Source organism: Odontomachus brunneus, unplaced genomic scaffold (assembly GCF_010583005.1).
Source record: "Odontomachus brunneus isolate Ranch 3 - 2012 unplaced genomic scaffold, Obru_v1 Obru_scaffold_024, whole genome shotgun sequence".
In the NCBI taxonomy this organism is placed as follows: domain Eukaryota; kingdom Metazoa; phylum Arthropoda; class Insecta; order Hymenoptera; family Formicidae; genus Odontomachus; species Odontomachus brunneus.
The window spans coordinates 111,272-128,372 of record NW_022639474.1 but is presented as its reverse complement, the minus strand read 5'-3'; the positions used below and the strand labels follow the sequence as shown (position 1 = coordinate 128,372).

General features: G+C 40.2%; 1 protein-coding gene across 1 annotated transcript in view; it reads right to left on the bottom strand.

The window, feature by feature from the left end:
• Window positions 1-17,101, bottom strand: part of LOC116842349 (plexin domain-containing protein 2) — a 41,504-nt gene that overhangs the window by 7,781 nt on the left and 16,622 nt on the right. Inside the window, exon 2 of the mRNA XM_032811441.1 lies at window positions 106-581. Coding sequence (XP_032667332.1) covers window positions 106-581 — 476 coding nt within the window. The remainder of the gene's footprint in view (window positions 1-105; window positions 582-17,101) is intronic.

Below are 17,101 nucleotides of genomic sequence, written 5' to 3'. Positions count from 1 at the left end.
TATTACGATTTAACGAAGTTGACGAAAGCTATAATGAAGAAACAAAACGTATGCTACCTGGGAATCTCTCGAGCCGTTCATCGGCAATTCCGCCGCTGGACTTACCGCATCATCGGCTGCGGGGTTCATCGGCTGCGACACCGTCACCTTCTTCTTGGGATCCAAGGTATCAGAAGGAGGTAGAGTGGAGGAAGCGTCACGGGGATAAGTAACGTCTCCGGGCGAGGTCGTCGTGCTCACCGACGGCTGTGCCGGCAGTTGCTGCTGTTGTTGCGGCTTCTGTTCCTGCTGTTGCTGTTGCTGCGGCTGCGACGGCTGTGGGTGCGGCGGCTGTGGCTGCGACGGCTGTGGGGACTGTGCCGAAGATAGCGGCAACTGTGGCTGCTGTGGCTGTTGTGGCTGCTGCGACTGTTGCGCCGGGTCCTTGGGTTCATCCTTCTGCTCGGTCGACACAACTTTGTCGGGCGTCGCCCGCCGTCTCCTCGTGAGGTGCGTATCCTCATCGATCAGTTCGATGTTGGACGATCGAGAATCGATCGGCGACCTGCCCTTGTACACGGCGTAATGGTAATACGAGTCGCCTGGAATGGAAAAACAAGCAAATGCTCATCATCACACGTTAACATCTCGACGAGTAGCTGGGAAAAGTGCGCTTCGGTGATTCAAGAATGCGCGTTCTCGCGACACGCAATAGACGGCGGTGACTCCTCCAAAGAGAAGACAGTCAAGGTGACAAAGAAGATGATGAGATATATATAATGTGAATTCTATGCGCGGAATCTCATTTCGATTTGTCCTTGAGAGCTCACGTAGCAATTACGATTATATATGACGGATTATTGAATGATGACTCGTATCAATCTGTGAGAGACATGCGTGCGGCTGCGCGTATTGTCTCCGGTTCGCACAGGCTCGTCGATGCCGCACCGAGGGGATCGGGTGGCCATTTAATCGACGGTGCGCCTGCAACGAGCCCGTCGCCGGTGTCCGAGATCAGTGCCATGAAACGCGAATTAACCTCGATTTCTACGTTCGCGATAGCCGCGATGCGAATAATCGACGGACGAGAACGGCGCGGGACGGAATTTTCGCGAGCCATAACTCCAAGCCTGAAATGTTTACATCCTTTTGACGCCCTTCACACCCTTGTCCTCCATAGCGCGTCAATTACAATGCCTATCACGAGTTCTGAGTCATTGTTCTTTGTTTAACATACAGAAGGCATGTTACAGTCAGATATCAGTGATCCTTTTCATTTTTATCTACGCCGATTATTATCAACGACAAGTACATGATCGGGCAAATGGAGTAACTGTGCGAAAGCCGTTCGAATAATCAAGAATAAAATTCAGTGGACAGGTCCAGTGATGAATTATTGCTGTATCCCGCGTACACATGTAAAAGAGCAGCACGTGTTTAGAATAGGCGGTGGGCAGGGAACGGGAAGTTAAGCGGCACGATCGACCGGATAAAGCAATAATTGGCGATCCGACAGATCGTACAAGCTCTTGACGTCAGTGCAAACGCGCGAGCCGGAACCAATCGACCGGGTAGCCTGTCATCTTTGAAAAGTCCTCTTGCTTCGTCAGCCCTGAAACTTTCCCACCGCGACAACCAGTTCCTTCTCCAAATTTTCCCGATAATCAGTTCTCCGCGCTCAGCTAATTGCTTTGAATCTCTCGCGTCACGAATGAGCCGAATGAGTCGTGAGAGGAAACTCTGCAGAGTGCTCGTTAACTGCACGTCAGCAAATCGACTCGCGGTTTCACCGCGAATGGCGACACTTCGCCGAATTCGCGCGAGCGTAAATTTATTTATACGCAATTGTAACGTATCCGTCGGAAAATACGTGGGAAGATCCCGGCGAATCTCGACGAGCGCGCGCGAGCCGCGAACGCGGCTTCTCGCGCCCACGCGCGTTTAGCGCCCACCCGGTGCTCAAATTGCGTCGCGCCAAGTTGTGCAGCGTTTCCGCGCAAAACACGTTGCACCGCGGCTGGGTGTCGCGAATCATCGCGATTTAACGCGATCGCGATGGCCGACCAGCCATTCGGAGGCACTCTCGCGGTTTTAATGCCCATGATGACTGATCAGCTCACGTCAGCGACGTGTCTGTAACGTTCAGGTGGTATGACATATGCTTAAGCACATAAAGTGCGCATAAAGTAAAACATTTCAAGACTGAGAGATAGGATATCTAAAAAATCGAGCATATTTATTTGACAGGGATTGGTGACATATTTGCTTAAATCTAAATTCCTTTATTCAACCAAAATGCACAATTGCTTTCATCGGAGAAGATTTTAAGGAAAAGTACATTTTTTATTTGAAAAATAATTTATATTAATATAAGAAAGCAAAGATGTATACCATGGTATATTATTGGGATATAAGAGATAAAATCATACCAATACTTGAGCACTAATAACGTTGGTACTTAACTCTGGACATTCTTATTGCTGTTCGTTTTAGTACATATTTATATAAATCTAGATTATTTTACTTAAGTAGAACCAACAACAACAACAACAATTGCTTTTATCGAAAGCTAAAGTTTCCGGAAAAATGTATATTTTTTTTTTAGAAATACTTTATATTAATATAATATTAAAGTATCAATGATAATTGAACACTGATAACACTAATACATTTATCTCTGGACATTTTTATTGTTAATTGGGTTTTTCATACATTTTGGCTTTTAAATACGAATATTTAAAGCTTCAGTGTAGAATATATATGTATATACATATTATATATATTTATAGTTATTTTTACCCTTAATACACCCAGAGAATAAATACTTTTCATTCCTTAGATTGCTCTTTCTCGCGGTGTAAATGAAGCAAACCGTAACGAAATCGAAATAGTCGCGGGCATGAAAAACAGCCGGGTTCGCGTTACTTATCCCCGTCGCGTTACCTGCCCCGACGCTATTTGCCGTAATTATCGAGAGCGCAGGTCGCAGCAGAAAATTGCAAGGTACGCCGAAGCTTGCGACATATGCGCCAGAAATATTTGTCTTGTCTCCCGACAACGTTCAATTTCGTTCGTTTCGACTCACGCGAGAACGCAAGTCCTCGCTCCTTTGTTCCGCGTGAAGTTCCCTTCGCGCTAATAATACTCGCGACCCGAATGCGGCGTGTAGGTAAACGCCGCGACGTTTCGAACAAGAGCGCAACGGAGCTCGCTTGGCGTTCTCGATCGCGCATCGAGTCGCGAACGCTTCGACATACCCGAGTAGGAATTTAAAAAGGACTTGTAAAGGCCCTAGATAGTTTTTCCCCATTTCTGTTTACGCGCCATTCAAGCAAGCCCGAATAGGCCCTGTACAGAGATGTAACGCTTTTGTAAGTCAAGGTCCGATTTGTAAATCTGACGAGGCTCTATTCTGGCACGCCTATGTAGGCCCTATCTAGACATGTCTAAGTAGGAAAGAATATTCTTTTATGTATGAATATGTACTATTTTCTAATAGAAACTATTCGTAAAGGTTACAGCGCTTGCTGATTTTATTTGAAAACTTTAGATTACTTGATTCCAATGCTACATCACACTTAAAAATTCTCACTGACACTGGTGGGACTCGAGAACCTGGACCCTGCCTGAGGCACCTCTGGATTATGAATCTGTTGTCTTAGACACTACGACACTTCTTCAGTCGATATAAGCGTCTTACATTTTGTCCATATGTGTTGTGATTAACATAGCAATATAATTTTTTGATAATATAACTTAATAAAATTATATAATTTTAATAAAAATTATATTTTTCGTACTTTTATTGTTAATTTAGCCCTTAGCTAATGAGGTGAAGTCTACAAAATCCCGCATTTTCATTTCATTATTTTTAAATTTTTATAGTAAAATTTTTTTATTGTTGATTGTTATTAAATAAATAAAATCATGAAAGACTATAAAACTTTGAGTAATTATAAAGGAGTACAATTAAAAGAAAGAGAAATCCACCTTACCATATAAGATTTCATTACATTAATTAAATTTATATATAAATATATAAATCAATGCTTATTATAAAAGATTTCTGAAATATTTTAGTGAAAAAGATTTTGATAAAATGTTTCACGAATATTTCTAAATTATTCCAATGTTATATTTCAATATAATTTCCAAATTATCTTACGGAAAGTTTGCTGTGTGGAACCCTATGTGGACACGCTTTATTTGGAAGACTGTATTTTTGAGAACCAAAATCATAGGTATTTTGGTTTTATTTCAAACTTATGTGAATTTTACTTCTGTCTAAGATTGTAAACTAAAATTCTGTAACACTTTAAACTGTTTCAAGAATTGAATAAACGAGACCCTGACTTAATTATATAAATACATGTCTTGTGTTGATGTCTACGGACATCCACATCTGTGCCTATTTTGGATCTATTTACGAATTTTCCTTTAGAAATCCTTTTGCTTGGCCATATGTAGTCCTAACGATGGCTAATTAAGGGCACCCCAACAGCGCCTATTCAGAGTTTGTTTAGGAAATACTACTCAGAATTTGTCTTTGTATGCCCTTTCTAGACACAACAGTGATAGGTCTTGTTAGGGGAATCCCAACAGTGCCTATTCAGGGCTTGTTTAGGAAATTTTACTCAAAATTTGTCTTTGTAGGTCCTTTCTAGGCGCAACAATGGTAAGCCCAGTTAGAAGCATCCCCAATAGTGCTTATTCAAGGTCTGTTAAGGAAATTCTATTCAAAATTTGCCTTTGTACACCCTTTCTAGGTCCAATGATACCAAGCCTATTTTAGAGCATGCCTATCTAAGCCCTTTACGGACTTGGAGCGATAAAATCCTATCAGGGTAAGGACGAGAGCGGATGACACGAGCGTCGCGAATCGCGCGTCTTTGCACGAGTCGCAGGCTTAATAAAAAGCGAGGCCGCGTGTCTCATGCGAGATACACGGTAATTGATATATTCCGGACTACATTCATCGGACGTTTGCTGAATGTGCATTTAGCGGGCGATATTTTGCGCGCCACTAATTAAAATGCGAGCCGGTTCCCGCCGAGCGAAAGCGCGCTCCGGCGTTTTGACGCCTCCGCATATGCACACGAGGATATATTTAGACGACATGAAAAATGCTCGGACTCCGTCAGTTTTTCGTCGCAAATAAGCGCCCACGAGCGGGCGACACACGCTCGTCGAAGCCACTCAGACTGAAACCAGAAGAAGCCACTTTGAAACAATCGGCATATCCATAACCATAAGATTAATCAACCGTCATATATAGGCTGAGTCATCTTACGTCAGATTCGAAAATATTCTTGTTGTTCTTCACATCAGAGGAAAGCGCGTATAAGAAAATAAATTGTGTGGTAACCAATCTATTTCTTACACATTTTTTTACTTTTTCCTCTAACATAAAAAAACAATAAAGATATTTAAGAATCTAACGTTAGATGACTCACTTTGTATATGTAATCATTTAATCAATTCATCAAATTAATCATTCATCAGTTTATAATCAGTCATATCGGAATTTGATATTAAACAATGATATAAAAATCAAACCGTATAAACCTAGTTAAAAATAAAAATGTCCAGAATTAAGTACACCAGTGTTCGAGCATTAATCAGTGTTCGGGTATTTTAATAACATCCTCTCTCTCTCTCCTTCTCTTTCTCCCTCCCCCTCTCTCTCTCTCTCTCTCTCTCCCTCTATCCCCCTCTCACTCTCATATTAATATTAAATATTTCTCAAATAAGAAAACACATTTTCTGAAAACTCCTCTCCATGAAAGCAATTGTTTATTTTACTTAAGTAAAAGAATCTAGATTTATGTAAACATGAACCAAAACATATTCAGCAGTGATTTAAAATAACTGTATTTTCATCAGGGTTTATCTCTTTATTGCTATTTCCTTGAAGAATTTTGAAAAATAGAATAGAAAATATATCTGCTATGAATTAAAAGAAAATACAATAGTTTAAGTGAGTCAAGAGCAATTCAATATCTTTTCACGAAGAATTTTTCCGGACGCACCATTTAAGGCGTTAATAATTTATTTCATTAATCAATGAAATTTATGATTTTATGTATAATGATTGATTAATTTTGATTTTTGATTTTGGTCAAACAAAATTTTCGTTGATTAATGTCGTCGATGCTGCTTAGCTGATGTGAAAGATCCGGACGAAAATGAGACGTGTGGCGTCAAAAGAGAAACGATGGAAATAGAAATAATATCGCAAAGAACTCGAGAGTAACGTTGTAGCTCTTTATACACTTACTCGATACCGAGCAGACGCGATAACCGCTTTTTTCGGCGATAAGAAAATCTTTATGACGATGCGATTAAAAAGTGACGCGGACAATTAGTTTTATCATTGGCAAATATATTGCGATATCGTATCTACGTCCCTGCTACCATTAACCCGATTACCCCAATTATCATACGAAAACATGTCGTTTGCATATTTATGAACCCCACTATTATGTTTCCATCTGGAATCTCAAAGAAAACGCTTCTTTGTCACGTTCGGTCTCACGAAATGGAAAACAACCAAGACCTTGACACGTCGATTAGTATGTGGAATTCTCGATAAATAAAAGGAATCGTTTATCACGAGACTATGTCAATTAGCGTTTCATGATTTGTATTAATATCCTCCGTGAACTTGTCAGTGTTAAGGACAAGAATAATAGTAAGGAGTAAACAACAAAAGATTCTAATAAATAAAAGAACGAGAGAACTTATTGAAGAAAAATTGTTTAACGCCGACAATAAGAGGCACGTCAAAAAATACTTATGTAATCGCGAAAAAATGGTGATTTATCTAAAGAAGTAAATAGCTCAGAATGCAAGCATCAATGGGGCTCATATTCGCGTCACAACGACCGCCTTTGACGCGACGTCGCTCGTCGAAGTTGACAGACAAAATGCAGATCGAATGAATCACTGAATATGGAATAAGGATTCCATTGGATTAGGCGGCCGACGCGTATATAATGACGAAAATAACCTTTTCGTCCCGAGACAGTCGGCGTTTTATCCTATATCGTGCACATACACGCCGCGTCCTCGCTCTAAATCTTTTTAAGGAGACGCAGCCATCGCGCGATCAACGAGTCCTTGAATTCATTCACGACGATTAATCGACTTTAACGCGCCGCGAACGAGTCGCCTGATTTTTACGAATTGTCCGTTGCTTAAGGCTCAATTGAACAAATAAAATTCATTGTCGTAGGTGCAGGGAAAAGTATAATCGATCGATGTGTATGTATATGTATGCTCTGTATCGACACTTTTCTATCTTACATTCGCTTCGATTCGTGCACACACACGAAGTAAGACATTTGGTTAGATTAATCAAATGTCTGGCGAAACGGAAATCCTGTAGTTACCTCCTTGTAAAATTCTGTGTTCAAATTAATGAGATTTCTAGTCAACCACTAGAAGAAGAGATGTTTGCATTTTTGGCAAGAGGACAGCATATTATCAATATTTCAATAGTTTATTGTAAAAAGTACGACTTATAGGAAATTTTGAAAAAAAATGTATAAAATATTGTTTTAAAATAACTGTTAATGTTTCGATGCTTCGGTTCCCAATAGTTAATCCTGAAATGATATTTGCCTGAGAAAAGTAGCCTTTTACTTTTATTTGCTCATAATAATTTAATGATTAAATATTCAAATTATTTCTTACTTATTTTTCACTTCGTTTCATATATTTATATGAGAGAATGTACAATAATAATATAATCGACCATGTGTCTGTCGAGATAAGTTGGTCAATAGCGTTCTCAGAATCTCGTTTATTCGAGCAGAATTCTATCAGTTGGGATTCTGTTTCAGTATTTCCCCGGATATTTGATCCAAGCGAATTCCATCCTTCGTGCATAAATAATAATGACTGAGCATTGATGCAGTGCACGAGATATCGCGATGGCACGGTATGATGTCATCGCGATCGCGGAACCGTTTCTGCGGCATTGATCATTTCTCGCGGCACACTTTGGCCACGAGCGGCTCATAATTGGAGATACGTGAAAGGTTTTCCGTGTACACTTGGTAATAGGGCGCGCCTATTAATCTCATTATAGTAACTTTCCGCTTCCTTTCCCATTCCGCTGCAATTCGTGATATTGGAGCGACGGAAGTGACGCGACAATCAATGTCAATGTTGCGCGTGCTGCCGATGTCATGATCCTCCGACGCCAATTAGACCACCAAAGTCGAGGACGTTCCGCCAAATGACCCGTACGAGGTGTCGCAACATGTGTTAACCGCGATTTTTCGGGAATCAAGAGAGAGAGAGAGAGAGAGAGAGAGAGAGAGAGAGAGAGAGAGAGAGAAAGTAGGACGAGCAAAACGAAGAGAGGAGGAGGAAGAGGAGAAAAAAAGAAGGCGCAACGAAAGTCTCTCGCGAGAGAATCCCAACTCGATCATCGCCGATATATCGATGACGATATGTTTTCGCATGATCTATAACAAAACATCCGTCTCATATCGACGATTCCATCGGTGACTCGCGTCATCGTCCAATTTGCCGCGGAAAAATTGGTCGGTCAAATGTCAGAAATTGAGAAATACCGCGAGACAAAAAAGCGCAAAGTCCGGCCAATTCGCAGCGATTTTTTGCTACGCTTTTTCGTTTATGTTCGTTGCTTATTTTCGTGAAAAGTATTCGACATAACCTATGACCGCGCCCAAAGATCTCGTGGTGTGCGCGAGACACTTTTTCAACAAGATCAAAGTGACTCGGGACTCTCGATGATCCAATATATTAATTATCGTCGTTTATAGCGATGACACTTCGTTCACAAATGCACGATATTTATCCTCGTTATCTTGTATCTTCTCTTCTCTATTATACTTCTTCTCTATCTCAACAAAAATGCTTCGTCACGGACTGCCGCCCCTCGTGACGTATTATTTTATCAACGTGATTTATTATCGAATCTCTATTTCCACGCGCGCGATTCACCGAGGAAGTGTAATTCCGTGCACGAAGGAGCGGACCTATCTAATTCGAGAGGAGGAAATCCGTTTCCCTCGGAAATGGAAAGTTTCTCTCGCGAAGCGTAGAAAACACATGCTGATCAATCGGTGTCATACCTTTACACCTCAGTGCAAATCATTACGATTTTTCCACGCCATGCCGACGATGCCAGGTAACGGCGTAGAATTCGGAAACTTTCTATCGAGCGATCTTACGGCCATCCCATTACAGCTAGCCACTTTCGAATCCCGAAATAATGGCTATCCGGCCCGAGGAAAGTGCACACCGTTGTCCTAGATAACACGACCTTTCTCGCGGTGAAAAGTCGAGTGAAAAACGCAGGAGACCGGATATGCAAATGTTCCACGACGACACCGAGTATGTGCACTTATGGACGCCGCTTGAGATAATAACCTCCCTCTCCCTCTCTCCCTCTCTCTCTCTCTCTCTCTCTCTCTCTCTCTCAACTCTTCTTAGATTCTCTCACGCTTAATAACTGATAAGAAGACCGAGTAGCTAAAGAGAAAATATATAAAAGAAAGCACGAATAGCGAGACCCAGGCGAATAATTCGCGAAATCACGAAGATTCGAGCAAAATGATATTTTTTTAATAACCTTAACTCGACCTTAACTCGAATACTTTATTATATACTGTGAGAGAAAAGATATCTAGTAAATACTTTTTTGATTAGTAAATATTTATTTTGTGCGGATGCTAACATTATATTTATATACTTAAATCCAATTTCTTTTATTTCAATAATTTAATAATTACTATCATGAAAAATACTAAGGTTTTCTTTTCAAGAAAATGTATATTTTCTTATTTAAAAAATGTGTTAGATTAGTATAACAAATATGCTATTGGTAACCAACAAATTAGTTTATTACTTCTTGGATATTTTTTTCTTAATGGCAGAAATATATGTAGTCCTAAAACGGTTTAGGCACAATGAATTTGGGATTTTACTAAACTGTCAAATTTTAGAGTCATTACCAACGGGTTTTTGCAATAACTGCATCATTAATTATCATTATTATTTATTATTATAATAATCATCATCAATTATATTATTAATTATATATTAATATTGATATGTTACGCTGCGTAAGCCCGTCGATAACAATTACTGTGAGTATTCATTGTGTGCCAACTTCATTGTGCACCTAAACTGCACTAACTTGCGCGCACTCGATTACATATAATCATCTTTTATTTAAATTCACACTTCTTACACTTATATAATGATAATTTCTTATATAATGATGTCACCGGTTTTTAATCGATAATATTGTGTTAACCACGCGAGTCGATATTCAAAGTTCCACGCGTCAGAAGGACGTCCGAAGGTGGTCACAAAGAACAAAGTATCGGTAAGTTGAATGCGGCATCCGACGCCATTTGCTCTCGCCAATGCCAAATACAAGCGAGCACGCATACATTATGTTGATCACGAACAGTGTTAACACGCAGAAAACGTGGCATATCAATGACTCGCTTGAAAACTTAAACACGACACACGGCATCTCCAGGCTTCACCTTGAGGGAGCAGACAATATTCGCAATGTTTACTGACGGAGAATCGCGGATTCTCTTTATTAATTTATCGTGGATTACGTTCCTTGTGTAATGTTTCGTGCAATTATGCTTTTATCACAGATTACACTGTCGTAGATCACAGTGATTAATATGCCACGACGTTTTTATTGCTAATGTCATTGTTACGATCGTTTTCACCGCCATTGTGAAATACAATTTTGAGTCTGACGCCTTCGATCAGAGATTCGTTGACAAATCGCGCTTTGAGGGCTTCCTGAGTGCGAGAAGATTCGAGGATCGCCACAGAAAAACAACTTAATCGGTAAAATTTGCAACTAATCTTGCGATCGGTGAAACGAGTTGCAGAACGAAGCCCGAGGAACCAGTTTTTAAAACGTGATCTCACGATTGTCCCCCGTATCATAGACGAAACCCCCCCATAAAAATAGCCCGGCCAGAACCCGTTCTGGCATCGCGGCGATTCGCGACTCGAGAAAATGCACGGGCTATTTTAAGTTAAGCCGAGATTCTAGACGCATTTGTCGTCTAGCAAATAAGAATATACCGGGTGTCCTAGATTCCCCGCGTCTAACTGCGCCTTCCATTGATTTGAAGTAGATTTTCTTTCTCGAAACGAAAATCATGGACCGTCATTTTGTATCGTGAATCCGAACATCGCTATTTGGACAACTCCAATCGTCATTCGCGCTCATAATTGCCGCGTTCTCTTGTACTCGAATTTACACATCATACAATTTGTGTGATTCGATGCTCGTTTTCTAAAGAGATTCTACGAATGAGTCCGTGCAGATAAGCACGTCTGGAACACGTAATCGCGGTCCATAACGGTGACTGTTATTTTTATATGCCGGTAGTCATGTCGGTGTGATACGGATAAGACAAGCCGAAGTTGCGTAAACTTCTATCGTCCGGAAGTGGAATGATGAATTAATGCATCCTGTCTGCGCTATCGTGTAAACACTCTCTCCATCCTCCTCTTTCGCGCTTTCGATTGTTCTGCATACATAATGACAATTGAACCTGCACGATTTTGATCTCCACGGATCTCCTTTATTTAGGAAAACGATATTTGATGTTCTCCAATTAATTTCCAGCATGGAAAAGATGCAAAGAAACATGAATGCATAAAAAATACATAGAAACGCATCGTTACCAAGTCGATAATTGCAATTGCTCGTGCGCGATAACCTCGATTTGTTCCATATGTATAAATAGAATCAAAAGAGGTTGATATAGGCTTCAGATGACCAAAGTAGACGTTAAACGGGATATTGAGGTCGAAAGTACATGCAGCAAAAAATACATACTGCACTCAAGCAAATGTTACTTACTTCATATTTCATATATAGTATCAGATTTATATACAGTATCAGATTTATTAAAAAAAAAAAAAAAATATATATATATATATATATATATATATTCTGAAACCTCTCTCTCTACGAAGTTTAACATTTCAGTCACGTATTAGATAAAAAATGTATTCGATTAGATAAAAAATATTAAATAAAATGTATTAGACAAAATAAGTATTCGATTTACTTACTACATGGAGTCGAACCAAGTTCTTCTTTGATAAAGTTTTATAATATTCTTGTAAGGAGAGTAAATTCTTCTTTTAAATATATATGTATCATAATGAGCTTCTCTCAAATTTGTGCGTGACAAATATATTTGAAGGCTACATTACACGAAAACATTATTTATCTGCGCCGACTAGTTATCAACGTCAAACTGATATTTATAATTTTATTGCAACGCGAAAGGTCGCGAAAAAATATAACGACGACAGAATTCGTGCATCAATAGAATTCAACTCGAATTCAACGGAAATGGCAACGTGGAGCGGATGTATCACACGTGCGATTTTATATATGTCAGGATACAGACACTAGTCATTAGCAGTAACGCATGAATTTTATCATGTGAGTTTTTTCAGTCTTCGCCGTTTTTCTCTCGCGATGTCTCGCTTCTGGCGCGAGCGCTGTAATTAAATTATCGCATTCGTTTGTCTCGCGGACCAGTATCAACGTAAGAATCGCAAATCTATGCGCAACATATAACAGTATCGCATCATGAGACACTCCCTCTTTTTCCCTTCTTTTTCCCGTCTTCTCTCGCGCAGTTCCGAGAAAGTCCCGCGCGATTTAAGCGTCTCGCTTAAAGACGATCGAGGAAAGAGCGCATCTCGATCCCGAGAATCGTTAATATCGTTGAGGCGAGAAGGCGTTGCAGAATAATCACTCGAGCGATCCGAAAATAGCCGACGTAATGTCGCGTGGGTCGCCAAACTGGATAGGCGATGATATCCGGTTGAAATTACAATTTCACCCGATCGAAGCTCATTTTGATTCTGATAGCAGAGAGGAGCCGGTTCTCTGACGTAAACTTTTCGAACTCTCGTCGAGTTCTTGATTTGACGAGCGCGAGACGTCGCGCGGATTCTCTTATTTACAAAGTTACGTGGCGTACAGAGCGCCGGACGCGAAGGTTTACAATTACAGTCGGTCATCGGAAGTATGGCGGTTCAATGACACATGGGAAATTCTCACAATCGCCCGACCACGCTTCACTGCATACATAAACGCGACGCACGGGGGATTTTTCTTCCTGTCTTGCGTGATGTCTTGCCATCCATCGATGACCACGCAGACCGGTAATCTTGCAACCAACGGCGAATCGAATCGACCACTTCCTCGCGGAGCGTGCTTGAAATTAAGTGTTAATCATCAGTTGTGCACAAATAATTCTCTATTGCTACCTTTATTGCAAATGTGAGAGAGAGAGATCATCTTTTTGCTCCTGATCGATCTTTATCTCGTTATTATTAATTGGGAACCAATTAACTCTATTATTCTATTATTATTAGTAATATTCTATTATTATTAATTCTATTATTATCAACGCAGAAAATTCTTATTATTATACATAGAAAAATATCACTTTACTCTGCTAAGAAAAGCGTTTACTCAGTTTACACTTGTTTTTTAAATAAGAATAAGTATTTTCAACAAAGAATCTTTTTTTGATAAGTCCTCAATGATAGTCCTCAAATATACTCATCACAAATTGGAGAAAAGTTCATATTATCATATACTCAAGAGAAGAATTTATTCTTTTTACAAGAATATCATAAAATTCTATACGAGATAAAATTCAGTATAGTTCAACTCTATATAGTGAGCAAACCAAATTTTTGTTCTAATTTAATATTCTTGGTTAAAATGCTAATGCAACAACTTTCTGGCATTCAGAAAATGTATTTCAAATAAATCTGATACTATATATAAATCTATGTAAAGGAACACGAAAGGAACAACATTTACGTGAGTGCAGCATATATTTTTCTACGAGTGTTTTCGATCCCAATGTCCAATTTAACGTCTACTTTAATACTCCGAAACCCATATGAGTCTCCTTTAATTCTATTTAATCCTTTAACTTAGCCGGGAAGTTCCCTTTAAAATCTACAAATGGCATTTCGTACATTCTTTCGCTATTTAAGGGAACTAAGTAGGAACAACAGAGGGCAACGCAGATTTCGTCGCGCGAAATCTCAAAATCAGGTGTTTCCCGTTATTTCTTCCATATATATTAAACGCACACCGATCCTTGAGAGTATATAGATGTTAAGAGGTGGAAAGTAGATCTGAAGTTTCGACTCGGACCGACTATAGCTCTTTCGCGCGTTCTCTGCAAAAGTACACTTCGCGACCTCAGATGCTTTACGAATCGCTGTCGGATGCTCCGCAACGTGTTATTTTCTCTACTCTGCGTTGCTTGCGCCATCGTCGCGCCTCGCCTTGTACTTGAGAAATTGGCAGGGAAGTGGGTTTCGTCTGGTCACAATTGAAACGCGACGATTCTTTGACACGCTCGATCGCATCACGAATTACGCTAAACGCATCTGAGACGGTGACGCGTAATTGAGGAGTCATTACGAAGCATCAAAACTCGACACGGCCAATGAATCGACCAATTGCCCCGCGTTTCGGCTCGGACGCAATAACGAACGTGTCGTAATTTACAATACCGTCAGACTATTATGACAGACACGATCGCATGAGGAGACGAGTTCCTCACACAGACAATACCAGTGAATCGGCTGACCAGGCTGGATTGCGTTTTATTCCGCGTATTTCAGTGTAACCGTACGTATTGCTCAAGCAACAAAGAGTCGACCTCGAGGAACGACGCAGATTTTGTCCGCGTGAAACCTCGAAAATCGAGTGTTCTCCTTTTACTTTTTGGTTATAAGACACCTTTTAGCGAGACGTGATGTATGGCTTCGGCTTCGGCTTCGTAAGTTTTCCGGTGTGAGCACGCGGACACGCCAGAGGGATTTTCAGGCCAGCGAACGGCATAATGACACGACAGACGCAGGCGTCGCCGTCGCCGTCGCCGTCGTCGTCATCGTCGTCATCGTCATCAGCGTTCTCGTGCTTGCTACTAGCCACTTTACAGTCGTAAAATCGGTCCCCTCGGCGATATCCGAGGGCGAGAACGAAAAAAGAACGAAAGACCAGAAGAGACGCAGAACAAACTGTATGGGGAAGAAGAAGAAGAAGCTGCAGTAACGACGGCAGCAGCGCTCGAGGGCCAAAGACCTCTCGTCCGCTTCAAGCTTGCGAGCGAGCGAGTGTCGCGGTTTTCGGTGAAAGCGAGCATTGTTCGCTCATGCATCTTCTTTCTGGCACGGAAAAAGGAAGATTGAGAGGAATACGCGTTCCTGGCCTTGTACCAGAGTACGAGACACAGACCTTGGTCGATTATGGCCGATAGTGTATTGAAGACAGATTGATGGCGTCGCGTATAATTTAGACTAGAAATGTAGAGCTTCCTTTACACGAATATTTTAAGAATTGAAATGTGTTATTAAAAAAATTGCTATATTTTTAGCAAAATTTACTATGTTCCTCAGCTGTTGGATACTACTGGCAGTCTATTCCTGGACTACTAAAAACATAGTAAACTTGAAAAAGATTTATATGAAAAGAAACTACAATATTCTCTTCGTGTAATAATGCAGAAATAGACTATCAGTGAAATCTATTTTGCTGAGGAACATAGTAAATTTCGTCAAAAGCAAAGTAAATTTTTAACACATTTCAATTCCTAAAATATCAATTTCCCTAACATTTCACACAATTTCTAAAATATAAATAATAAATATAAATATTTCATAAATTGATTTATAGAATTAATTTTTCGTAATTAATTAATTTCGCATTAATTAATACGTTTTTCTTAATTCCTAAAATGTAAATATAACGATACAAATAATACACATAAAATAAAAAGGCAGACAATTACTGTAAAATATTACTCTATTTACTCCTACAAATATCTATAGTAATTTTACCATAAAATTTTCTCCGTGTAACAAGCCACGTTTACAATTCAAACCAGTCTGTCCTTGTAAAGAGAAAAGACGTAGAAATTTTGTTGCAATATAATATGCAACAAAATTTGAGCAATCTAACATGCTCCCATCTTGGAAACGTCGACTTCGATTAGCGATAATTTAGAACGCCGCGCGCTATATCGCTCTATTCGATAGAGAGTATGTCTGTGGGCTTAGCTTTGCGGAGATTAAAAATCGGTCGCGAAGAAGAGACGACGAGGAGAAGGAGGAGGAAATGTATCGTTCTTTGAAGAGAAGATAACTCGTGACCAACGACAGGTTGACAGTTTTGCGTCACTCGCGCCGCTTACGTAAACGCAAGGACGTGCTCGGCCGCGAAAGAAACGGCAACTTTGCCTGGTACACCTGTCGCCGGTGGTCTCCTTCGCCTTCGCCGAGGAAATATCCGCGGGATACGTCACCAGCACTGCGACACGCTCCACTGGCTTTCCCGGCGCGCAATCGCGCTTGTTAGCACGTTCGAAAATTGTTATCGACCTGGTACCAACTACAGATAATGCTAACAGATAACCAGGGATCGCGAGACGGCGTGGGAGCACCTTCTTGGCAAACTTTAAAATCGTCGACAAATTAGACAAACACAAACAGAAAGTGTTGTCGTACGAATATTTGACGTGATCATTTTCTAGCCGGCTAATACGTCGCGATAAATAGCAAAAAGATTCCATCGTCTTATTATCGTCATTAAAGCAATAGATTGAAATTAATCGCCAATCTATCGTAGAATTAGCCTGGGGTGACATAATCCCGCATACTGAGAACATCCTCACGTGTCGGACTGATTGAAAGACAACAGATGTTACTATTATTGCATAAAATAATACCGCGGCTTATTATAGTGCTAATTGTCTTGTAATTAATGATGTGCCGTCTATGATTACGTGGCAGCGGAATGGTGTAGATAACGCACGGATGTTCCGCTCGTAAACACGACATTACACCGCAATTTGCAACGACGATCACAAGAGTCGCTTCGACTTGTTCAGCTCTTCGCGAGTTCCGTGGACTAAATTATATTAATGTACGAAATAATTAGCAACAGTAGTAATGTACAGAACATCTAACACTCTATTTGTACCAGAAAAGGAAAGATCTGTTACCGAATTTTCCTGGAGATCAGATGAAAAACTCGGTTGTGGGAACA